We start from the raw sequence: 27,084 nt of genomic DNA on the forward strand, positions 1-27,084 counted from the left end.
TGATCGTTGCAGCAGTACACTGAACTGTAAACCGGAAGAGTGTGGATTATGGGTTATTTAAACTAAAAATAGCTTGTAAAAATTATTTTAACAGCACTGGACAGTAAGCCACAGGATTCAAAGTGAGAGACAAAACGTAGCAGTTTATAGTCTGAAAATTGAGGTATCTATGGATTGATAGAGAGGTGAATACACGTTTCCCTCTGCCATTCGAAAGGCATTGGACAGATACGGTGCTGGCCAAAATTATTGGCACCCGTGCAATTCTGTCAGATAATGCTCAATTTCTCCCAGAAAATGATTGCAGTCACAAATGCTTTGGTCGTAATATCTTTATTTTGTTTGCAGTGAAAAAACACAAAGGAGAATGAAAAAACAAATCATTATCATTTTACAAAAAAACTCCAAAAATGGGCCGGGCAAAAGTATTGGTACTTGGTAGCACAACCTTGAGACAAAATAACTGCGAACAACTGCTTCCGGTATCCATCAATGAGATTCTTACAATGCTCTGCTGGAATTTTAGACCATTCTTCTTTGGCCAACTGCTCCAGGTCTCTGAGATTTGAAAGGTGCCTTCTCCAAGCTGCCATTTTCAGATCTCTCCACAGGTGTTCTATGGGATTCATGTCTGGACTCACTGCTGGCCACTTTAGAAGTCTCCAGTGCTTTCTCTCAAACCATTTTCTAGTGCTTTTTGAAGTATGTTTAGACTTCATAATGCCATTCACACGGTCAAGCAGTCGAGTGCCAGAGGCAGGAAAGCAACCTCAAAACATCAGGGAACCTCCACCATGTTTGACTGTGGGGACCGTGTTCTTTTCTTTGAAGGCCTCGTTTTTTTCCCTGTAAACTCTATGTTGATGCCTTTTCCCAAAAAGCTCTATTTTTTTGTCCCCTCTGACCAGAGAAGATTCTTCCAAAACATTTTTGGCTTTCCCAGGTAAGGTTTGGCAAACTACAGCCTGACTTTTTTTAATGTCTCTGGGTCAGAAGTGGGATCTTCCTGGGTATACTAACATAGAATTCCTTTTCATTCAGATGCCGACGGATAGTAGGGGTAACACTGTTGTACCCTCGGACAGCAGGACAGCTTGAACTTGTTTGGACGTTACTCGAGGTTCTTTATCCACCATCCTCACAATCTTTCGTTGAAATCTCTCGTCAATTTTTCTTATCCGTCAACATCTAGGGAGGTTAGCCACAGTGCCATTGGCTTTACACTTATTGATGACACTGCGCAGGGTAGACATCGGAACATTCAGGTCTTTGGAGATGGACTTGTAGCCTTGAGATCGTCCATGCTTTCTCACAATTTTGCTTCTCAAGTCCTAAGACAGTTCTTTTTTCTTTTTCTCCATGCTCAATGTGGTACAAGCAGTGTTGTTAATAACGGCGTTATTTTCTTCAGTAGTGAGTAATCTAATTACTTTTCTCATCTTTGCAACGCCATTACCGTTACTGAGGCGTGAAAAGTTAGTGTTACTATGCGTTACGATGTTGGTTGACTGACGCGAGAAAAGTCTGAAAAAGATGGACTCACGGAGACTAGAGAGCAGAGCAGGAGTGGGGAGGAGGCAAGGGAGTGTGACGCCATTGCAAACGCGATGCTAGTATGCTAGGTCAGTTGGCTCCAATAACACCTGACTGTAGCCGATAGCCTACAAACTACGCCCACATGATGCTTCGGTAGATATCACATATATACAGAACTAGATGCAAATTACAGACACGGCAGCATTAGCAACATGTATACTAAAGAACTAGATGCGCTAGTAAACAGCCGCCATTTTAAAGCAGTAGACTTCTCAGGAAGGCTCTGTTGTAGAGAACCTTCCTAGCAAACCTAAGTAACTTTTTATCTAAAATGCTCCTAAATCGGCAAAACTTAAATCTCTTTAAATGATGAAACAGTTTTAAAACTTACACATGCCGAAACTAGACAGAAGGGAACTAATGCAATAACGGGAGCAATTTTAACAACTTTAACTGTTGATTCACAACATTAAATGACTTCCGCACATAGCAAAGGTTACTATCTAGTTCTCGCAATATCCGCAATACCCCTGTGTCTAGTTAAAGAATTGGACTAGGGCCAATTGTCCCAAAAACCCTTTAAACTTCACATTGTGTGACCCTTTTTATTATATATTTTTTTTAAATTAAAAAAAAAAATTTTTTTTTGAGGAATAAAAAACAAATTATCACCAGTTACTTTGCCAAGTAACTAATTACTCCTACATTCAGGTAATTGAGCTACACAATTACTTTTTGGGAGAAGTAATTTGTAACTAATTAATTTCTTTTTAAGATAAGATTAACAACACTGCACACAAGGACACAGGACAGAGGTTGAGTCAACTTTAATCCATTTTTACTGGCTGCAAGTGTGATTTAGTTATTGACACCACCTGTTATGTGCCACGGGTAAGTAACAGGTGCTGTTAATTACACAAATTAGAGAAGCATCACGATTTTTCAAAGGGTGCCAATACTTTTGTCTGGCCCATTTTGGTTAATGATTTTTTCCCTTGTGTTTTTTTCATTGTAAGCAAAATAAATGAAGATATAACCAGAGCATTTGTAATTGCAATCATTTTCTGGGAGAAATTGAACATTATCTGACAGAATTTCAGGGGTGCCAATACTTTTGACCAGCAGTGTACAGATGGAAAGAGGTGAATGCAGCCATTCTAAATGCATTGCACATATAACTGTCAATGGCAGCCTGTGATTCAAATGAGTGCACTCGGTTAAAAAGCTCATTTGAAATCCTAGGCCAATAAGCCTTAATTGTGGAAATGGTGAACTGTCTACATTTGCATCCTTCTTATCACACACATACTGCAGTGGCATACTATATAACTTCTGACAGATGTTTAAGCTTCTCCGGCCATAAATAACAAGGGGGTCACTCAGTGCTTGGCTGCTGTTAGCAGTATCGCCCATCCCTCTTCTTGTTCACGTTCCTCATGACACATTGTTTTCATATCAGGCTAACCGCAGTCCAGAAATGTTAATGCAGAATAACACTCCATCAAGTCAACAACTTGCAGGGTCTCTTAAAAACATCGACACACTTACTCTGCTCTGTTTTATGGCTAAACGCGTCTGACAAATGGAAACAGCCTGGACCATAAACATGATGGAGCCCGTTCTCTGTGTGGTACTATTTTACAAAGGCAGAACAAAGAGCTTGCATCTCACCTTTTAATGTATAAAAGACATAAGACCATGGTGCATCATTCATGTAAACATAATTAATTGGTCAAATACATAGTGTCTTATATGGTACACAAAGAGGAAGGTAAGCCGTCATCAAATCATACATACCTGTACAAAAGTAATCACACTATAGTGCAATAATAAACATTTCTGTACATACATAGTAATGAGTTTTTCCAGCTCATTTGTGCAATTTCACTCTAAATTGTAATCAGAAATGACATTTGGTAAAAACGGTCAATATGAAGGGAAAATACAGGTCAAAAGTGATCTGACATGGGTGAATGGAATAATATGGAGACCAAACAGACTCCAATATACATTTATTACAGTGCAATGTAGTTAATTTGCTACTGTGTAGTTTTAGATTTCCAATCATTTTATTTTGAAGCAGAAACATTCTAACATTTCTCCTTTTACATTACAATTTGCAGGAGATACACTGTATGTTGTACTGAGCCGGTGTTGCGTGTGAAAAGTTTTTATTATGCAGCTCTAGCAAAACTTCAGAGCCATCTGTTAAAGGGATCCACGGATAGAAAGACGTGTAGTTCTTAAAATTATTTGATATTAAAACTCTTAATGTTTTCGTTTTTATACAATTTGTTAAGTTAGTTTAGTAGGTCACCTTGTTGTTGCCGTGGCAGAGCAAGAACTGCTGCTGGGCTTTCAGAGTATGACTAGCAACATGAACATGTCATCTGTTCAGCCCTTTCAATTTCAACCCAAGAGGAACATTAATGAGCATGAGCACTGTCGATATTTCACAAAACAAGCAGCAAACGCAAAATGAACAGGAAAGACGGGATGAGACGAGATGAGAGTAGGGCAAAACGTGCTACAAGAGTCAAATTTGACACCGAAAGTACTACTATGCGCTTTCAGCTTTTGTTTAATTGCATACAGACAGAACTTACTAAAGATGCCTTAAGAAAATACTTAAACTTAGTATTATCATATAAGGGTGGTTTAAATTTGCTACGTGACTAATTTGGTCAGCAGATCAAAAAATCTGCTTTAAAGCTACCACAAGAAAAAAAATGCTTACAGGTATGAGAGGGAAACACATGCGAAAAGGTAATAATAGACTCAATAAAATCACAAATAGTAAGTACTCGGCGCATTTAACCGATGTGCGCATGTGTTGGACGTCTTGCCGCATAGAAGGAATTGCAGAGTACACAGTGTTCGTCTAGTGACAGTGACAAAGTACGTCATCACCCCGTGCGTCTATTGCGCGCATAAAACATTGTGCCCTCCGTAGGTCAAAACGTACTATAGATTTTTAAATCAATGGCACTATTTTATGTTTCTAATAACATTTTCGTAATGGAGAACAATTGTGGCTTATTAGAGCCTACAAGTCTTTAAGTCCGAGGTTCCCTTTAAAATTCTGAACTACAGTTTCATCATTAGTTTGTCAATGTTATGGGAATACAGAATTCCAATTCAGTTCCAAAAAGTGCCTTGTTTTAATTTGTTATTCATGAGAATTTATTTCATTTACAGATACAGTACGTTTGTCTTTAACATCTGAGCAGAGACACTGTGGAAGAATAGTTGGTAGCAGGAGGATGAGGTTTATGGTTTCTTCATGTTGTGCTGATTATGTCAGAAGTTGTTTTATATCCATGGTAAAGAAGGGGAAGAGCTCTTAGCCAATGAATACATGAAAATTTACTGCTACATATCGAAAGTAACTTTCCTTCAGCACAAATACGAAAGCGTGCTTTTCACCTTATCTGAAGGAGCAAAATAAGTTGGGGGGGGGGGGGGGGGCGCTGTCACCCTAAAACAAGGCCAGCCGAATTGCCTTTTATCACGACTGTCACTACAGGAGGAGATTGGGATGTCGGTGCTCGTAAAACGAGGCTGCAAATTATTGTTCACATTGTTCACATGTCCCTTGAACATTTCAGTTTTCTTTGGTCCTGGTCTTGTCTGTGTGCGCTCACATTTTGACCACTACCACACTTGCGCCAGCTCGACCGAGACACAGCGGCGCAACCTGGTGATCGCAAGAAACAAAACATCAGCATGTCATAGCTGGGAGTTGGACTGCGATTCGTTTGTGTGCATACCTGAGTCCACTCGTTGGTCTGAGGGTCATAAGCCTCCACTGTATTGAGATACACTTGGCCATCGTAGCCACCAACAGCGTATAGGCGGTCGCCAAGGAGGCAAACGCCCACTGCGTCCCTGCTGATGCTCATTGGGGCCACTGCTGTCCACACATCAGTCTGAGGGTCATATCTGTGAATAGGCATACCAATTACAAACACCGGCTGGATATCGCTGTTAAGGGTTGCCGAGGTTTGATTTGGATCGAATTTCAATGTAAAGTTTTGCATTACCTTTCCACACAGTCACTTAGCCGTGATGCCAGAGATGAGGCAGGAGCATCGTGACCACCGATGGCGTAGAGGAAGCCGTGCCACGTGGCCACGCCCACACCGCCACGCCGTTTGGCCATTGGAGCGCAATCGTTCCACCTGGAGATGAAGGTCAACAGAATGGAAAACCTCAGCGGGAGAGGATAGCAGAGTTGTGGTAATAAGGGAATCGAGCGGAATTTAGAGGTAGACCTATTGGTGTGAGGGTCAAAACACTCCACTGAGCGAAGACAGGAGGAACCATCTCGTCCTCCGACTGCGTATAATCTGAGAAGGAAAAAAACATCTATTGAGTCTACATATATTTAAATCAGTACTTCTTAAATAGTGGTGGGGGCGCATGTGACCTCGGAGAACATACTTTTTTGCCATACTAGAATAAAGTGTAATTGCACATCCACTTGGTGGGTGGCAGTGGCGCTCTAATTTTCAGAGTGAACACAATATTTTTGAACCAAACAAGAGCACACAGCAAAGAGCAGGAAATATGAAGAGCTAAGACGAGGGAATATGACGACGCGTATGTAGCGATTGGCTTCACTTTTGATACAGTGGGAGACAAGAAAAGACAGGTATGTCTACTGTGTCTAAAAATGATGGCAGCGGACAGCATTAAGCCAAATCATGTAAGACGTCACTTAAAGACATTAGAAGCCAATCGCGTGGATAAGTCGCTTAATTTTTTTCAGCGAAAACGTGCTGAATATTGCCACCACCTGTCTCGCTTTGTGAGTGTTCCATCTTGATACTGCCTGCAGCAAAAATTAAATTGTCCCTCTGTCAAATGACACTGTCATTTTTGTTCTATTATTTTTTTGTTTTTTTCAGTCAATATACAGTGGGGCGAATAAGTAGTTAGTCAACCACCAATTGTGCAAGTTCTCCTACTTGAAAAGATTAGGCCTGTAATTTTAAACATGGGTAAACCTCAACCATGAGAGACGGAATGTGGAAAAAAACAGAAAATCACATTGTTTGATTTTTAAAGAATTTATATCCATATTAGAGTGGAAAATAAGTATTTGGTCACCTACAAACAAGCAAGATTTCTGGCTGTCAAAGAGGTCTAACTTCTTCTAATGATGTCTAACAAGGCTTCACTCATTAACTGTATTAATGGCACCTGTTTTAACTCATTGGTATAAAAGACACCTGTCCACAACCTCAGTCAGTCACACTCCAAACTCCACTATGGCCAAGACCAAAGAGCTGTCGATGGACACCAGAGACAAAATTGTAGACCTGCACCAGGCTGGGAAGACTGAATCTGCAATAGGTAAAACGCTTGGTGGAACGCAATCAACTGTGGGAGCATTTATTAGAAAATAGAAGACATACAAGACGACTGATAATCTTCCTCGATCTAAGGCTCCATGCAAGATCTCACCCCGTGGCGTCAAACTGATAACAAGGAACGGTGAGCAAAATTCCCAGAAACACACGGAGGGACCTAGTGAATGACCTACAGAGAGGCTACTATCAGCAATACAATGTGCCGCCAGGGACACAAATCCTGCACTGCCAGACGTGTCCCCCTGCTGAAGAAAGTACACGTCCAGGCCCGTCTGCGGTTCACTAGAGAGTATTTGGATAATCCATAAGAGGACTGGGAGAATGTGTTAGGGTCAGATGAAACCAAAATATAACTTTTTGGTAGAAACGCAGGTTCTCTTGTTTGGAGGAGAAAGAATACTGAATTGCATTCGAAGAACACCATACCCACTGTGAAGCATGGGGGTGGAAACATCATGCTTTGGGGCTGTTTTTCTGCAAAGGGACCAGGACGACTGATCTGTGTAAAGTAAAGAATGAATGGGGCCATGTATAGAGAGATATTGAGTGAAAATCTCCTTTTGATGAGACGTGGTTGGGTCTTTCAGCATGATAATGATCCCAAACACACAGCCAGGGCAACAAAGGAGTGGCTTTGTAAGAAGCATTTCAAGGTCCTGGAGTGGCCTAGCCAGTCTCCAGATCTCAACCCCATAGAAAATCTGTGGAGGGAGTTGAAAGTCCGTGTTGCCCTACGACAGCCCCAAAACATCACTGCTCTCGAGGAGATCTGCATGGAGGAATGGGCCAAAGTACCAGCAACTGTGTGTGAAAAGCTTGTGAAGAGTTAAAGAAAATGTTTGGCCTCCGTTATTGCCAACAAAGGGTACATAACAAAGTATTGAGATGAACTTTTGGTATCGACCAAATACTTATTTTCCACCTTGATTTGCAAATAAATTCTTTAAAAATCAAACAATGTGATTTTCTGGGGTTTCTTTCCACATTCTGTCTCGCATGGTTGAGGTTTACCCATGTTGACAATTACAGGCCTCTCTAATATTTTCAAGTGGGAGAACGTGCACAATTAGTGGTTGACTAAATACTTATTTGCCCTACTGTAGGCTGCAGCCCCTCCGCGACCCTCGGGAGGAAAAGCGGCATGGAAAATGAATTGTTTGGCATATTGTACTCAGAGTTGTTAATCAATTTGAATTTGTAATTATTTATTGTTTTTATTAAGTTTTATTTTTCCTGATGTAGTACCTTGAGAGTATGCTTACAGTTTGGATGTGACTTTTTTTGTTGTTTAAATTAAGAAAATTTAATGCGCTTCTAGTCTTTTTTGTTACAAACAAAACAATGCTAGTAAAGTTATACTTTATTGTAAGTGGATCTACATTACTTTTTTTTCTTTCATGATAACAAGGACACAATGTTATACAGAGGTGTACTTAAACGAAAAATTATACCATTTACAGTAGCGGCAGAGTTTTTTTGGGGGGGGGGTGAAACGTTTACGTCTTCCTGGGGGGGGGCGTAACAAAATAATTAAGAAGCACTGATTTAAATGTATCGCAGTATCATCAATTGGTTTCATGCTCACTTAGAGCATATTGTATAGTAAGTATTGCATTTAGTACTGCAACGATTAATCGATAAACTCGAGTAATTCGATTACAAAAAAGCTTTGTATCAAATTTTGTTGCTTCGAGTATTCGTTTAATCAGAAAAGCATTGTAAAACTCATTTAAAATGGCTGAATGCAGCTGCTTCCTGTTAAGACCAACAGAAGGTAAGTTTTTGTTTGAGCTAATGTTTTTTTTTAATGCATTCATAATTTATTTAATGGGAATATTTGGCCGTTTTTGAGGGAATATGTGTTTGAACGATTTGTTAAGAGCATTGTTTAAACAAAAAAAGTTAACATTTTATAGCATTTAAGCTAGCAGACTTTTGCTATACAACTTGGCCAACGGTTCTTTTGCTGTACTTTTTTTCAATACCTGTTGAGGCTAAATTTGGGTTTTTTATATTTATTTTTAAATGTAAGTGAAATTCTGCATAGTTTGAAGAAACACTTGGGAATTTTATTTTGTACTCGCATTTAATGCTCTTTTGAAAGTGCAATCTTAGCTAGCCTTTGTTTTACATCTCCTAAAATTTATTCTCTAACACAATAAATGTTCCAAATCAGATTACTCGATTAGTCGAACTAACAAACTGATAGATTAATCGACAACAAAAAGAATTGATAGCTGCAGTCCTAATTGCATTAGCACATTGCTAACTATTTTTATAAAATTGGCTGCTGTTCCATCTACGTTTAAAATAATACGTGTGAGTATCTGTTGCTTTGCTGCCTCTAATTGTCTTTTCTCAACATGTTGAGTAGGACTTCACTCATCGGCTGCCATTGACAGCAAAAACAAACAACTAATGTACCGGTGATAGCAATTGCAATACTTTCCACTACTAAAACAATGCAAACAAGACATGACATTATTTCATAAATACATATTTTACACAAAAACTTACTTGCTATTGAGTACTGCCACTCCCACTGTGCTTCTGGGTGTGGCCATACTGGCAACAAAGCTCCATTGGCGAGCTTGAGGATCCCACCTAAAAAAGAAAAGAGTAACATCCTGTTGATATCAACACTATCAATAAATAAAGCTAATAAAAAGATAAAGATCTGCTACTTGCATATGAAGTCCCAAGTTATATTCCTTTAGTGTAAATGGCGTTGCTATGCTAACTACTTGTGCTGGGTTGTTGTGGCAAAGGTTTTTTAAGTCGACACATAAGTTTAAAAAAAATGAGTTGCATTGTCAGATTATAGGACCACATAATTCTAAGGCCAGAATAGTTAGAATAGTTTTTCCAAATTCAATTTGTTAACCCCCTGAATTGGTTTGTACTGCGCCCTACTTTTCTACCTTACCATGACTTACAGTCCAAAAACTCCACTTTAGAAAGTAGTCCTATAAACGGTTTATCGGTTGTCAATTTGTGGTGTGTGGTGTGAAAATTTCTATGGTGACTGTCAATGACCCCAACAACAAATCTGCCAATTTTTGTCAAAATCCGCAATGCAACTGAAAAGAAAGTGCGGTTGGCTGGACCATGGATTTAGAAAATGTGGCTCACTTAATACAGCAGGCATACAACAATAACTTAAGGATTGCGAAAAAAGGGTTTATTGAACACACAAAAAACACTCGATTGGGAAATGGGAGACATAAAAAAGTGTCCGTGACAGTAGGTAAGGATCAATTAACTTAAAAAAAAAACAAAAAAAACAGGAAAACCGTGGTGAGAGGCAAACAAACGAAACAAAAAACAAGTCAATGATGCAACTAGCAACGAAGGGATATACAAACTGTCAAATGGAAGCAAGTCAATATCTTGGCAAGCCGCCTAAGATCGGTTTAAAGACACTGCTTATGAGTTGGAAGGAAGCAGATACGACGTTGGGAACTCATTCCACATCTCTGTAACAAAACAATCTGACTAGCAGCAAAATGTGCCATAATACTACCATTTGTTATACTAGCTTTACTTGCTAGCTAGCACACCCAGCTTGCATTGCGAGCGTAAAAGATGGTGCCCTCCGTAGGTCATAACATATCCAAAATATTATAGATTTTAACATCAATGGCAATAATAATGTTTCTAGTAACAAATTTTAGTAAAACAGAACAATTGTGGCTTACTAGAGCCTTCAAGTCTTTAAGGTTCCCTTTTAAAACAGGCCATTCTTTCTGAAACCCAATTTTTTCGATGATTGATTTTCCATACTTATCGGGCGTACTTTGAAATAAATCCTACCTTAGAAAACTCCCGGACACTTATAGTGCAAATGTGTAAAATTTCAAGAAAATCAGTTAAGCCGTTTCGGAGTCCATAGGCAATGAACACCCACAAACACAGTTCCACTTTTACAGTATACTGTATAAGTTCCGATGCTCACTCACCTTTCTACTGTGCTGAGGTAGCTCCAACCGTCGTGTCCTCCTACAGCGTACATCGGTCCTTCAAGCACGGCTACACCTGTAACAGTCCATTACATGTGACTGTGAGCAACTGACCTGTGGCAAAGCATCATTACAAAGTAAAAACCCTTCAGTGGTTTAAGACCACATGTGGTTATGCACGCACACATGGTATTAGCATGCGGAGTTAACAGCATGTTGACACCTTCACACTTCCAGGATTTAGATGTCAGAACATCTGTTCTGCCAGATGTGCCCTCAACCTCTTCCCCTTACAGTCCTGCTGCTATTCATGCAAGAAAGCAGTAACAGTGCATCTTACTTAGTGTGTCATTGTAATGTCAGGGTGGTCTGCCTGGCAGGCAAATTTTAGCATGTTCATTAATAAGGGTGTTAAAAAAAAAAAAATCGATTCTGAGCAGTGAGGTTTTGGTCAACAATGATGGTAACGAAAATATTTCGTCCACGAACAATTCTTTCATGATGATGATGTAACGTTGAGCTAAAAACATGGCTAAGGTTAGATCTTAAAAATAAATAAATGCCTGGAAGCCGAAACTTCAAAGCGCCGCATACGTCAATAATCGTTTAACTTGTTGAACAGTTGCTGTGGCAACTCATTGTGTGTAAGTGAGCAGCTTAAACAGATTTGAGTGGACTCAATGAAGCATTTAATAAAGACAACCATTTTTCTACTTTGTTCTTGTTTGAAAATTCGGTGGGTCAGTCACATTTTAAGACTTATCATAATTATTACATTTGAAGTGTGTAAAAACCATTCATTAATATATATACTGTAATATGCATATGCACACACAGTTTTCTTATTTTTTTATTTTAATCATTATTTTTAAATTAAACATATCTTCTATGTATCTGTTTCCAAATCTAACTCTGAATAAATACATTAAACACAATCACACACAAAAAATTGTGGGGGGGGGGGGGGGTGGAGGGCGCTACTTCGCAGTTTTTCACTTATCTCCGCCGGTGCTGGTCCCCATTAACTGCGAAAAATGAGGGATCACTGTATCTCAAACTAGGCTGTCCTCCATCTTGCTTGTTTGGAAACACTGTAAGATTGTTTTTTTTATCTTGACAAGAAAGAATTTGCAATGTTGCTTTAGCCTTTAAAGGTCTGTGCTGAATGATCGTCAGACGCTAAATGTAACTCCTAGCGTTTGCATAGCATTCGCGTTTGCATTAGCTCTAGAATGGCGAGTGTCCTCTTAAAACACTGGCCAGTCTAAAGCAGAGCAACTTGGCTATTCTTGTCAGTAAGTCTACAGTTTGTGGCTTCTAGATGGGTTTAATGATGTAAATCCACGAATAAAATAGTTAACTGCTCTGATCAACTTATAAGTTAACCCTGAGTTAAGTCCCTAATTTTCCGAGCCTTAATTTTAATAATTCAGACTTTTTGTGCCTGTCCGTCAAACGATTGCTTTTTGAACAGTGGTGTACATAATGAAATATCCCATATGATACACTACGGTTCAAAAGTTTGGGGTCGCTTGGACCCCGAACCTTTGAATGGTAGTGTTCAACCAATCTAAAAAATGAGTTATTGAATTTAGTTGATGTGCCATATTGCTTCCTCACCTAGACCATGTCTATGTGTGGATATGGGTGGCATGACACTCCAGGTCTTGCACTGAGGGTTGTAACATTCCACCGTGTTGAGAGTCTTGAGTCCATCTCGGCCTCCTACTACATAAAGACGGCCATCCAGAACGGCCACACCGAACTGAAGCCTTCGACCGCTCATGGTCGCCACCTGCTTCCATGTATCCCGCCGTAGACAGTACTGCTCAATACTTGTGGCTCCTGCAGATTTGGAAGGGGAAAATTACAGCTGGGTTGAAAAAGGTTTTAAAAAACACTGAAATTCATTTTTAGTATATCATCAAGCTACCTTTAGTGGCATCCATTCCGCCAACAGCGAACATGGCTCCGACGGTGGCCTTGCGAGGCCTTGTGCGCGGGCTCTGAAGCAGGGGCCGACGCTGAGGCAAGAGGTGGTACTTCATTCCCTCCATCAACAGCCGCTGGCAGTCCACGCTGTCTCGGAGCACGGGGCTGGTCTCCAAGTCTGCTAAGAACTACATGAACACATGCAATTAGAAATACACACGCAACAGAAAAAGAACATACAGTTGTGGTCAAAAGTTTACATACACTTGTGAAGAACATAATGTCATGGCTCTCTTAAGTTTCCAGTTATTTCTACAACTCTGATTTTTCTCCGATAGAGTGATTGGAACAGATACTTCTTTGTCACAAAAAACATTCATGAAATTTTGTTCTTTTATGACTTTATTATGGGTTAACAGAACAAGTGATCAAATCTGCTGGGTCAAAAATATACATACATGGATCTGAAAAAGCGAATCATTGACTTGACCAAGTCAGGACAGTCACTTGGAGCCATTTCAAAGCAGCTGCAGGTCCCAAGAGCAACAGTGCAAACAATTGTAAGTATAAAGTGCATGGCACTGTTTTGTCACTGCCACGATCAGGAAGAAAACGCAAGCTATCACCTGCCATTGGTCAGGAGGGTGAAGATTCAACTGAGAATCACCAAAAAGCATATCTGCCAAGAATTAGAAGCTGCTGGAACACAGGTGTAAGTGTCCACAGTCAAGCGTGTTTTGCATCTCCATGGACTGAGAGGCTGCCGTGCAAGAAGGAAGCCCTTGCTCCCAAAGCGGCACCTTAAGGCTCGACTGAAGTTTGCTGCTGATCACATGGACAAAGATAAGACCTTCTGGAGGAAAGTTCTGTGGTCAGACGAAACAAAAATCGAGCTGTTTGGCCACAATGCCCAGCAATATGTTTGGAGGAGAAAGGTGAGGCCTTTAACCCCAAGTACACCATGCCTACCGTCAAGCACGGTGGTGGTAGTATTATGCTGTGGGGCTGTTTTGCTACCAATGGAACTGGTGCTTTACAGAGAGTAAATGGGATAATGAAGAAGGAGGATTACCTTCAAATTCTTCAAGATAACCTAATGTCATCAGCCTGAAGATTGGGTCTTGGGCGCAGTTGGGTGTTCCAACAGGACAATTACCCCAAACACACATCAAAAGTGGTAATGGAATGGCTAAATCAGGCTAGAAATAAGGTTTTCGAATGGCCTTCCCAAAGTCCTGATTTAAACCCCATTGAGAGCTTGTGGACAATGCTGAAGAAACAAGTCCATGTCAGAAAGCCATCAAATTTAACTGAACTGCACTAATTCTGTCAAGAGGAGTTGTCAAAGATTCAACCAGAAGCTTGCCAGAAGCTTGTGGATGGCTACCAAAAGCGCCTAATTGAAGTGAAAATGGCCAAGGGACATGTTACCAAATATTAGCGCTGCTGTATGTATATTTTTGACCCATCAGATTTGATCACTTTTTTCTGTTCACCCATAATAAAGTCATAAAAGAACCAAACTTCATAAATGTTTTTTGTGACAAAGAAGTATCTGTTCCAATCACTCTATCAGAGAAAAATCAGAGTTGTAGAAATAACTGGAAACTCAAGAAAGCCATTACATTATGTTCTTCACAAGTGTATGTAAACTTTTGACCACAACTGTACAAAAGAAGTGTGTGTAGCCCAGTGTGAGTGTTTCTGCACTTCTTTTTTTTTTTAAATACACAGAACGCAAAAGATGCCTCTGAAATTAATTGAACTCTGTGACTGTATAAAATCAATTTGAGAGCATTCAGCAGACAACCAAAAATGGATAAGCAGCTTATACCCCAGGGAGAATCCGTCAACTGAGCTCTCTCGCTGAGAGACACATTAGGGTGAGCCTTCATTTTTCACACGTTATAAAGAGGACACAGACACACACAAACACACAATCATGACGGATGATGATGACATGTTTGAATTGATGTGAATTTTTATGCATCATTCTAACTTGGTAATTCCATCCTGTAACCTGCCTGACAATTCCTGACTTTTAATAAATATATAAAAAATGATAGATGCTTGAAGCCTTACAGCACAAAGTTCTATTTATGGCAAACAGATGTTATGCCGAATGACTAATAAGGTGTGTCTGTGTGCTTGAAGTGTTGTCAATGAGGAAAAGGGATCAACTGCATTAATCGGTAAACTGGCATTCTCTTGACGGGTAAATTCAGGGCGCCCCAGATAGACAACAGACAAATAGGGTGATGAATATTTATGAGCCTTTCTATCCGTGAGATGTTTATTGCACATTGTATTGCCATTTTACAAGTCCTGATGTTGCTCAATGTCAATCCATTTGTTGGTTTAATGTGGAGACTGCTTCGACGAAAAGGCTCCAGGCTATCGCTTTGCAGTCGCACCGTTTCCTGTCTGCCGTCAATCTTGCCACTGATTATATGTTATAATAGCTTGTGACCTCAGGTGTGAAGATAGATACGCACATAAACTGAAATACACAGATAGGGCCACATATAGTATTAGGGGTTTGTCTGTGTGGCATAGGAATGATCATACTGCAGGTCTTAATGCGCAATTCAGATTTTTTTTTCTTCATCTTTTTTTTTTGCGTTCCCGTTCCATTGAGCCCGTTTAAGTATTGGGCATAAGCGCTAATTCGCAGTCTGAAACGCGCTGAGCAAACTGGCCCGCATGCACAGAAGCATCAAAACAAATGAGTACACATGCTGGCTGTACGTCATTCCAGGGTGATCATATTTTGATTTCCAAAAAGAGCACACAAATAGCCAGAGGTGGGTAGTAACTAAGATTGAGAACGATAAACCTATATGACCGAATATCATACAGCTGTACAGCTGTTTTACAGCAGTATCGATAGTAAAGTTACCATTCGACAGTAATTAGCCATTAAATATTCAATGAACCGATATTAGAGATAGAACTCGGCTATCGCGAGCACAAGAATTGGCTTCTAATGCCTCGTTCAATGCATTGCTTAATATGATAATAATTAGGTTTTACTTCACATGCTGCGCTTGTGTCATTCACCACACAGCGCACTTAGATTGTGACCGCACGCATGATATAATATGGACAAGCACCATTCACAGTCGTGGTTGCCTCAACTTCCCATGCATTTCGGCAGAACCGCTAGTAGTCGCCGTCGTTACCCGATCGTCACAGGCGTGTCATAACAACGCGAGAGCTAACAAAAGTACTGTAACGCACGCTCCGTAGCGTTTTCTTCACAGTCCAAAACAAAACTAGCAGTGGCAACGGAGCAACATGCTAAAACAATGGACAGTTTGAGCACCACGCCAGCGACGTGCAGCGATTGATTTTCAACGCACCCAGGAAAACAAAAATCGGATTTTGAAGTGATGAAGGCAGCCAGATCTGTTCGCACAGGGCAGAGCTAGTGTGAAGTGTGAAGCGTTACAGATATCGTGAGTTTTTAACCCTGAAAAATAACCCACTACAATGGTGGAAAGGGCGGCATATTGTTTCCAGGCTACTCAAACATGAACATGTGGATCAGTTGATCTTCTTCAAGAAAAATCTGCCCTTCAAAAAAGATATGGACAGAGATAAAAATTGTGGAAACACAGGCATAAGTGAAAGACTTTGCTGTGTTTAAGGTTAAAGCAATGATTATAGACCTGTCTGTCTCAAATGCCATGCTTTTATTCCCCCAATTATACCAGTGGTAAAGCATAATTTATTATTTATTTATGATAACACTTGCAGGTTTATTTTTTCTAGAGCTGCTGCATATAATTAATATTTTTTGCTTGTAAGATGTTTACGTTGAAAGTTTGCACTTAAATTACTTACCTATTGTGTTCAAAACATCAGGAAAAACAGTAATTAAATTACTGCACTTTATTGTTGTCTGTCACTGGAGTTTTATTTTATTATCAATCCATCCAACAAAATGACGGTCATATAGTAAGCTTTATTTTTTTTTCATGAGAAAATAAAACATAACATTGGTATGAAATTTTGTTGTTTAATTTTGCTATTAGAAATGTGGTCTTTTTTATTTGTTTAAAATACAGTACGGACACACACAACAAATGTTTACTATCGTATTCTTTTCACTCTGTATCAAACCGTATCGTTCTTAAACTGTATCGAATCGCTCGGCCTTAAAAATGTATCGTTTTTTAATCGAATCGTAACCTGTGTATCTAGATACATATCGAATCGGCTTCATGCCAGAGATTCCCAACCCTAGTAGTAAAGCGTTACATGTACTCCGTTATATTTGCGTGAGTAACTTTTTGAGAAAATAATCACTTCTATGAGTAGTTTTACTAAGCCATATTTTTTTACTTGAGTAGTTTTATGAAGAAAAAAACACTACTCTTATTCCGCTACTTCGGGCTACACAAGAACGGTTACATTTTTCCTTCTACATATCAGATTACGATTAAACGATTAAAATTAAAATTTTCAATCGAGTTAATCACAGCTTAAAAATTAATTCATCGTTATTCAAACCATCTCTAAAATATGCCATATTTTTCTGTAAATTATGTTGGGATGAAAAAATGAGACACAAGACTGACATAAACATTCAACATACTGTACATAAGTACTGTATTTGTTTATTATAACAATAAATCCACAAGATGGCATTAACATTATTAACATTCTTGTCTTAAAGGGATCCATGGCTAGAAAGACTTGTAGTTAGTTCTTAAAAGATATATTTGAGTACAAATAATAGTAATTTTATATTAAAACCCCTCTTAATGTTTTTGTTTTAATAAAATTTGTAAAAATTTCAATCAAAAAATAAACTAAGAGCTCGCCATTGTTGACGTCGCCGAGCGGGACGTCACATGGGCTCCCTGCCGTTCTTCTACAGTGTCTTTAACTACGTAAGGTAGTGATTGAAATACGCCACAAGGTGTCAATGGAGAGTTTTAAATTAATTAGAGATCTAGCCAAGGCAAAGTCTGAGTTTTATGTGTATTTTGCATAGCTATTTTGATTGGGAATGCCAGTTCTCTTTGCATTGAGGGCTTTTCTTGTTTTGAACATTGTTTTTTTGAGGGATAGGAATATTATTTTTGTTGTACTTTCACTAAATGATACTGTAGCGACTTAACTGTTCTGCCCAAATGCATGATGGGAAGTTGGGCAACCATGACTTTCAGTGGTGGCTGCAAATGGTATACAGTATGTTCTGCGTTGTATTCAATTAAGCGTGTTAAGCAAAAGATTGTCTCCTGTCATTCTTCCCCGCGTCGTTCGCCACAATATTTATAATTGTTGTGAAAGAGTTGTAAAAGCTTAAGGCAATATAAGGTGCGGTCCAATAGTGTCCACTCACATTTCTCTGCCTTTTCGCTCTCAATGTGCTAAAACGGCGTCATTGTATACTGTTTGAGGCAATGCACGAACAGGTCATTCCGTGCATGCGTTAATTGCGTTAAATATTTTAAAGTGATTAATTTTAAAAATTAATTACCTCCTGTTAACGCGATGAATTGAACAGCACTAATTAGATTTTTTTTTTTGGGCCGCTACTAATTTCACCAATAAGACATTGCCACAATAATCACATGACTCCATTACACCAATGAGACGCAAGCTTGCCCTTCTATGATCACGCCAGCCTGTTCAATCATGTGGCGTCTTTAAAGCAACGTAAAAAATGTATTATTGATATAATAAAAATGTACTAGAATTTGAAATCAAGGGCGCTGCCCTCAACATGACTTGAAAGCGCGGATTTAAACCTCACTCCCAGTTTTTATTTGGCACCGATTGACCACGGAAAACTGGAGATATGATCCTTTTAATTTGATAATCGTAATTATGAAGGAACTATTGTATTCACTATTCAAACTAGGAACTATTTTCTCCACCAGAGGGCACTCATGCTCTTTGGACACATAATGCTTCATTTCTGTCTTGTTTTCTCTCTCTCTTACCGGAATTCAATTATATTTTTTGTATTTCTTTGGCTAAGTGTGGTTATGTAATGGGTTCTTGTACAGTATAAATATAACAACAGTTTATATAGATACGTTTGTGCTGAGAGAAAAAAAGTACCATTAAAAAAAAAAAAAACATAAGCAGTTACTCATAATGTTACTCATTACTTGAGTATTTTTTTCACTGAATACTTTTTTAAATATACTTGAGTACATTTTTTGGATGACTACTTTTGCTTTTTCTGCGGTATGAACCCAGCTTTATAAATGACCTTGATGTGAAGTTCACATGAAGGTCACTGCTCAAAGGATTTAAGTATGCAAATCTCAAATTTCTTACACCTCTGGTTATATGGAGAAAACTGTTTGAATACAGAAAAATGGGACCGCTTACGAGCCCAGCTATTTTGTGAAGTCAGTTATATCCGCACAAACACTGATTGACCTCAGCAACGTTGTATGGAAAAATGGATAAAACGGACATTAAGAGGAAGGGCGGGCAATATGGGATACTCACATTTGTTTGGCTAGTAGGATTGATAAGGGTGGACACTTCCTTGAAATACTGGCTTAATTTTTTTTTTTACCTTTTCTCTACTATTTCACCACACAAAAATGAAATTCTGTGCTTTTTTTACTTCAATAAAAACTACTATTTTAAGTGCACTCTGCCCTGGGTGCCACAAAACCGGAAGTGTTCTGACTTGTGTGGGCAAGAGTACTTTCCTCTCTTGTCTGCTGTCAGCTATGTACCGCTGCCAGTAGTAGCTCGTATGCTATGTTTCTCTGTGTGGAAACCTCCACCTGAGTAAAAGATTTCAGCATGTGTGTTAGGAGTGGGAACCTCTTGGTACCTCACGATACGATACGATTTGCGATACAAAGCTAACGATAACGATGATCTGACGATATGGCGATACAACGATTATCGATACATTGGTCAGGAGATCATTGTAGGATATTCGACAAGCAACTAATAAACAGAAAAACAGTTTTCATCCTTCGGCTGTGTGTTTATCACTAGTAGACGTCCAATCCAAACGGATTGAACGTCTATGGCCGTCAGTGGCAGCCAATGCCAGGCAATGAGGTAATTTTGGGCCATTTAAGGTCATTTACCTGTTGTTTTTCGGTTACTTCCTGTTGATTTGGGGTATTTTATGGGTCACTTCCTGTTTATTTTGAGTTAAAAAACAGGATGTGGCCTGGGAATCACCCAAATAAATAGGCACTGACTCAAACTCAACAGGAAATGACCTGTAAATATCCTAAAATGAACAGCAAGTTTCCTGTAAATGCCCTGAAAATCGGACCGAATGACTGTGAATGCTCTGGTTTTAAATGAACGAATGTTCCCAGTCTAAATGGATTGGGCGTCGAGCACAGTCAGTGGCAGCCTTAGAGTTAACTGAGACACTATCATGGTGGAAGATTTTGGTAGCAATTTGATGGTTCTTTTTTTTTTTAAAAAAAAAAACAGTGACACCTTTTTGAAATAATATCTCGATTCTTGACAGGAGCATATCGATCACCTTTTGGGATACAAAGTTTCACAATATATCACCATTTTGATATTTTGTCACACCCCTAATGTGCGTGATGAGCAAAGCTCTGGATGTGTCGAACATAAACTAACTTTGCTTATGCTCCTTTTTTTTTTTTTTGTTAGGAAATTTACACCCAGCTACAAACGAGTATGTGAAATTGCATGTTAAATTGAACTTTTCTGCGAATGGGAATTTCGAGCTACAGTACATGTCACTGTAACGCACTGCCTACCAATGTATTTTAATGTATTACAAGGCAAGTGCAATTTAATTATGAAATGTTAACCCTTTAGTTTGCAGGGAGTGATGAGTAAAATAGATTTCAATATGAACGTGATTATATGATTTCATGATTTCAATATGAACGTGAAAATGCATTGAATTTAAAATCACTTTTTTTTTTTTTTTTAAATCAGAGATTTCCACATATTTACTACGTGAAGACTGATTCATAGTATTGTTAAAACTGCACCGAGTTTTGTTGAAACTATTTTGGTTAATTGTTAACAAAATGATCATCTAATTGTAAATATTGTATATATTGTCTGTATTAATTCATTTGGAATAATGAATTGTTGTTATTCATAATGCATTAGGACAAAAATATACTGGTCCGGTACATTTGAACTTTAATGGCCGTTAATGTAGCCCACGAACCAAAATGAGTTTGAGGCCTCTGCCAAGACAGATGGATACTTAAATTAACCATAGTTCTGAATCACATTAAAACGATTTTATGCTATGAATCAAATAGATTGACATTTATTTTTCATCTTGGCAGGAGATATTCCTACATCCTGACAGACAGGTTTGTAATTTGTTTCGCCGGCAGAAGATTTGATTTAATTTAGATCCCACTAGTCTATGGTTATTACTTTTGGCTTAATATCCTACTAGGATTTTACTGTTTTTTTCTTTAATGTTTCCAGTAGGCCTACCTTTATTTTTCCCCCATGGAATGAACAAAAAAGTATCTGTATCTTTTCATTTTTAATAACATGACTTAATTGCAAATGAAATCTCATAACAGATATCCTCCAACATGAAGCACAGCTCTTACCTGCGGCTTCAACAATGGTAGTCTAACATGAGCAAGAAGCTGTGGCAGGTGACACTGTCTGGCAACAACGTCATGTTGCACCCAAGTGAGCAAAGACGTTGCTACGGTCTCTTCATCTGGAACGTTGATATCATCAGACATAAGCAGCCGCTCAATCTCATCCACTGGCAGAAGTAGGAACTCTTGGCCCCCAACCACATCCAGGAAATGTTCCTAGTGGGTTGAGAGAGAAAGCAGGGCCACGCGAAAATACATTGTGGTGTGCACTGAGTCTCAAAAGAAGCAAAACAAGATGTGAACAACACGAACAATGAGATGTTGAAGTAGTGGGCACCTACCATGGTGTAGGTGTGAGCGGCCCTCTGAAGGTCATGACACCCCTGAGCGTTGGCATACGAGCTAATACCTAGGCAATTGGAAGGATGGAGCTGCTTCATAAGGAAAGAACAACAAGCCTGAACCGCAGAAGACAACTGCAGCAAACAGGAAGCTGACAGCAGGGACTCGATGGTGTCCTCTCTTAACTCCAGACGCCCTGGAAGATGCAGTGATGTGGAATAAAAACATTGCCAATGGAGATGGATGAACAAAAGGGGTTCCTTTAACAAAAACAGTTCTCAGTGGATGGTAGATGTCCAACAAAAGGCAAACGTGTTTGAAAAAGTTTTTTTTCTTTGTCTGTTTTTAAATAGGTGAAAATCCAGGACAATATTCTTATACAACCACTTTCAAGATATTTTGATATAATCATTTTAGGGTATTATCTAAACTGTTAAAAAAATTTTTGAATTTGATTTTGAAGATGAGCCATTTCAGATTGCATCAAATAATTTTAATGACAAAATTTTACCCCATTCCTGGGAATTTATAACATTAATCAAATGGCAGCAAGTCAATATCTCGGCAAGCCGCCTAGGATCGGTTTAAGGACACTGCTGATGAGCTGGAATTGGATGCAGGTATAGTGCAGAAAATATGGTACTTTAAATTTTAATATTGAACTGCAAACTACTGCAGAAAATAGAAATTTGTTGCAAAAAGTATAGTTCAAGAAGTTCACCCTTTAAAACACTAATAGATTCAAGAACATGAAATACACGTGGAAAAGACTGCTAAATTCTAAACAAAACAGGTACGTTAATAATGCAATTTGCAATAGTATTGTTATCCAATTTTAAAGTTATGACCAAGTGTGACACTAATGTGTAAAAATCATGACTGCCATCTATATACATTCTCAGGGAATAATACCTGTGTATGCATATTGCACCAGGACCCACAATGCATCTGGGTCAATGCCCTCCAACTTCACCTCGTCCTGCTTGGCCTCCCGCACGTCGCTGGTGAACATGGCCGCAAAGTAGTCAGACACAGATGACAAAACCAGCCTGGGAAAGGGGAGTTCATATTGTTAGTCCTGAATTGGAATTTGCATCCTAGAGTTTAATGTTTTATGAGCTTGCTTTTGTATGAAAACAAGATACCCCATGGTTGCCTATTTTTGAGCAGCTTTCACCATTTATAGTAATTAGTTGCTAAATGCAATGCAGTACAGCATAGTGGGGCCAATTTTATATAAAAGATCAAATTGAAGGTCCGGATTTTCATTCATTCATCTTCTGAACCCTCACGAAAGTCGCGGGGGTGCTGGAGCCTATCCCAGCTAACAACGGGCAGGCGGCAGGGTACACCCTGAGCTGGTTACCAGCCAGTCTTATTTTTTTAAATTTAAATAAAGGAGAGCTGCTAAGGACTTTGGAAAGGCATCTAGGTCTCATCCCATTCAACCATTTTCTCAGATTTTAAGATCTCAAATTTCTTCAATTTTAAAGGTGCGACTTTTTCAGTTCTAATCCGAGCTTAACAATATTTTCAGGTTTAGAAAGCGTGGCAAAAGAACAAGAAAAAGTCTCACTTTGCAATTTTTGACCTAAATGTCTAGATTTGCTGGAATAGTTTGAATATTTGACCAAAGCTGGTATCACAGTCATTTACAGAAATTTGTAAGTCTGAACTCAAAAGAACATTTGCGATGCACATCGATCAGAAATGGCATCGAGTAACACTGGATTGGTGCACAGCCTAAAGAACAGGTCTTAAAACCAAGACCCAAAGGCCAGATACAGCCCCCCATATTATTATACCCTATGTCAGTAGTCCCCAACCTTTTTTGCACCACGGACCGGTGTAATGTGGGGCTTTTTTTACAGACCGGAAATGTGTGGCAGAAAATGACAGTAAATATGAAATAACACATCGAGGCTAATATTAAATGCAGGGAAAATATCACCCACTATACACTGAATCAACCTTTTTTTTTTGACAGCGGCCTTTCATAAAACTTGTCGGCAAATATCCGTGGTCGCTCGCATTATGAGTTCTTCTCCAATTGTGAAAGGTTTCTTAGCTTTAGCAATACGGTTCACCACGAGGTATGATACTTTCAGTGCATTCGCTTTTGTTGCCTTGTTTGCTGGCTTTTAGCGACATATTGCATAGAATGGACTTGGTTGTAGGCTCCTCTTCTGACTCAGCAGGTGACATTTTCCTCGTAAACAAGCTGTCCAAAAACATTGCTGCCCGCAGCACACAGCCAACAGCAGGTAAAGTTACTGTTTACATTGACTGGCGCTGGGCTGCTATAGGTGTGCAAACACCCTGGTAATTGCGGCCAACCACTAGATGGTGACCTATACGAATCCTTACTCGTATCAGTCTAGAGAGTAGACCGAATGTGTCAAGAGCCACAGGCCCGATTGCAGTCGTTAATATACAGTGGGGCAAATAAGTATTTCGTCAACCATCAATTGTGCAATTTCTCCTACTTGAAAAGATTAGAGAGGCCTGTAATTGTCAACATGGGTAAACCTCAACCATGAGAGACAGAATGTCGCGGGAAAAAAAAGAAAATCACATTGTTTGATTTTTAAAGGATTTATTTCCAAATTAGAGTGGAAAATAAGTATTTGGTCACCTACAAACAAGCAAGATTTTTGGATGTCAAAGAGGTATAACTTCTTATATCGAGGTCTAACGAGGCTCCACTCGTTACCTGTATTAATGGGACCTGTTTTAACTCATTATCGGTATAAAAGACACTTGTCCACAACCTCAGTCAGTCACACTCCAAACTCCACTATGGCCAAGACCAAAGAGCTGTCGAAGGACACCAGAGACAAAATTGTACCCCTGCACCAGGCTGGGAAGACTGAATCTGCAGTAGGTAAAACGCTTGGTGTAAAGAAATCAACTGTGGGAGCAATTATGAGAAAATGGAAGACATAAAAGACCACTGATAATCTCCCTCGATCTGGGTCTCCATGCAAGATATCACCCCGTGGCGTCAAAATGATAACAAGAACGGTGAGCAAAAATCTCAGAACCACATGGGGGAACCTAGTGAATGACCTACAGAGAGCTGGGACCACAGTAAACAAAGGCTACTATCATTAACACAATGCGCCGCCAGGGACTCAAATCCTGCACTGCCATACGTGTCCCCCTGCTTAAGCCAGTACACGTCCAGGCACCTCTGCGGTTCGCTGGAGAGCGTTTGGATGATCCAGAAGAGGACTGGGAGAATGTGTTATGGTCAGATGAAACCAAAATAGAACCTTTTGTTAGAAACACAGGTTCTTGAGATTTTGAGTGAAAATCTCCTTCCATCAGCAAGGGCATTGAAGATGAGACGTGGCTGGGTTTTTCAGCATGACAATGATCCCAAACACACAGCCAGGGCAACAAAGGAGTGGCTTCGTAAGAAGCATTTCAAGGTCCTGGAGTGGCCTAGCCAGTCTCCATATCTCAACCCCATAGAAAATCTGTGGAGGGAGTTTAAAGTCTGTGTTGCCCAACGACAGCCCCAAAACATCACCGCTCTACAGGAGATCTGCATGGACGAATGGGCCAAAACACCAGCAACAGTGTGTGAAAAGCTTGTGAAGAGTTACAGAAAACGTTTGGCCTCCGTTATTGCCAACAAAGGGTACTTAACAAAGTATTGAGATGAACTTTTGGTATTGACCAAATACTTATTTTCCACCATGATTTGCAAATAAATTCTTTAAAGATCAAACAATGTGATTTTCTGTTTTTTTTTCTTTCCATATTCTGTCTCTCATGGTTGAGGTTTACCCATGTTGACAATTACAGGCCTCTCTAATATTTTCAAGTGGGAGAACTTGCACAATTAGTGGTTGACTAAATACTTATTTGCCCCACTGTATTATTTATTTCTATGCGGCCCGGTAGCAAATGCGCCACGGACTGGTACCAGCCTGCGGCCCGGTGGTTGGGGGCCACTGCCGTATGTGACTCGCAAAACTAAATCATGTGCATCAACTTCATGTTTCTTGCCCAAATACCGTGCTGTAATTGCAGATTTTTATCAACTTTTAAAAACGGCAAGATATCGCAGATTTTTTTTGGTTCCAACCCCATTTTAAAATATATTGAAGAGTTCTTGAATAAAACTTTTTACTAGCCTTTGATTTTAAAACCAAGTATCATTCAATTTATGGTGTATATGTAAAAATATGAGGCAATCATAAATTTATATTTGTTCACAGTTATGATGGCCTACTGAGGGAAACCATAACGACGATGGGCCCGTGACAAAAATGAGTTTGACACCCGAGCTAAATCCTCACGTGTGCTGTCATTACATTCATCAAACGCACATTTGGAACAAGGAAAGGAAAATATATTGACGTGTCTGATTTGATGATGAAATGGGGATGAGGGGAAATCGATCAAAAGCTTCTTTACTGCAAGAATGGAAGGGGAGGGACGAAACTTCAAGCTAGTGCTGTGTTCAAGCCTTCATCCAGCAGACACACTCCTCTTCTACTCCCAGACTCACTCTCCCAATCACAAATCACACTCAGACACATTCACTGCCTCGCAGACAGTCGCAATTTATAGACCTCTAGCAAAATTCCACATAACACGGTCAGTAGCAGGGTCGCTACAATATATTACTGAAAAAGCATACCCTCCTCCGGCGATTTATTTTCTTAAGTTCTCGTCCCGCACCAACTAGAAAGTTGCGATCCAGTAGTTGTGTGACTGGAATTGGCGTTAGACTTTTACAATACAATTTCTGACTGCCTGCGAGGTAAGTTTGTAATGATCAGTGTGGTTAATCTTACTTTAAAAAGGTAATTGTAACTGTATCGGATCGGGACTGTATCGTCAGATTCTCAAAATCAGAGACTCTGTCTCAGGTGCACAAATATGCGATCGGGACATCCCTAATTTAAACCCCTACTGAGAGACAGTGCAGGTGATTGGATGAGTGGGTGGGGTTGGATGACTCCATCAAAGGACGGTGAAGGGTTTTTGTTTGGCAGTCCACCAGTCTAAAGTGTTGAAAATGGCTGAAATTATCTGATCATGCAATGTTATTGTAATGGATCACCAATCTACAGTGGTGTGAAAAAGTGTCTGAACCTTTTGGAATTTCTCACCTTTCTGCATAAACTCACCATCAAATGTGATCTGATCTTTGTTAAAATCACACAGATGAAAAAACAGTGTCTGCTTTAACTAAAACCACCCAAACATTTATCAGTTTTCATATATTTTAATGAGGATAGTATGCAAACAATGACAGAAGGGAGAAAAATAAGTACAGTATGTGAACCATCATATTTAATATTTTGTGGCCACCCCTTTGGCAGCAATAACTTCAACCAGACGCTTCCTGTAGCTGCA

General features: G+C 39.4%; 1 protein-coding gene across 1 annotated transcript in view; it reads right to left on the reverse strand.

Annotated features, from left to right (window-relative positions):
• Positions 1–2,190: 2,190 nt before the first annotated feature.
• klhl5 (kelch-like family member 5) overlaps positions 2,191–27,084 on the reverse strand; it is a 38,703-nt gene continuing 13,809 nt past the window's right edge. Inside the window, exons 3-13 of the mRNA XM_057843064.1 lie at positions 22,621–22,757; positions 21,708–21,904; positions 21,370–21,582; positions 12,804–12,990; positions 12,491–12,715; positions 10,871–10,946; positions 9,429–9,515; positions 5,811–5,885; positions 5,580–5,717; positions 5,307–5,478; positions 2,191–5,233 (exon numbers count right to left, since the gene is read on the reverse strand). Coding sequence (XP_057699047.1) covers positions 5,177–5,233; positions 5,307–5,478; positions 5,580–5,717; positions 5,811–5,885; positions 9,429–9,515; positions 10,871–10,946; positions 12,491–12,715; positions 12,804–12,990; positions 21,370–21,582; positions 21,708–21,904; positions 22,621–22,757 — 1,564 coding nt within the window. The 3' untranslated portion in view covers positions 2,191–5,176. The remainder of the gene's footprint in view (positions 5,234–5,306; positions 5,479–5,579; positions 5,718–5,810; positions 5,886–9,428; positions 9,516–10,870; positions 10,947–12,490; positions 12,716–12,803; positions 12,991–21,369; positions 21,583–21,707; positions 21,905–22,620; positions 22,758–27,084) is intronic.

Source organism: Corythoichthys intestinalis, chromosome 8 (assembly GCF_030265065.1).
Source record: "Corythoichthys intestinalis isolate RoL2023-P3 chromosome 8, ASM3026506v1, whole genome shotgun sequence".
In the NCBI taxonomy this organism is placed as follows: Eukaryota; Metazoa; Chordata; class Actinopteri; order Syngnathiformes; family Syngnathidae; genus Corythoichthys; species Corythoichthys intestinalis.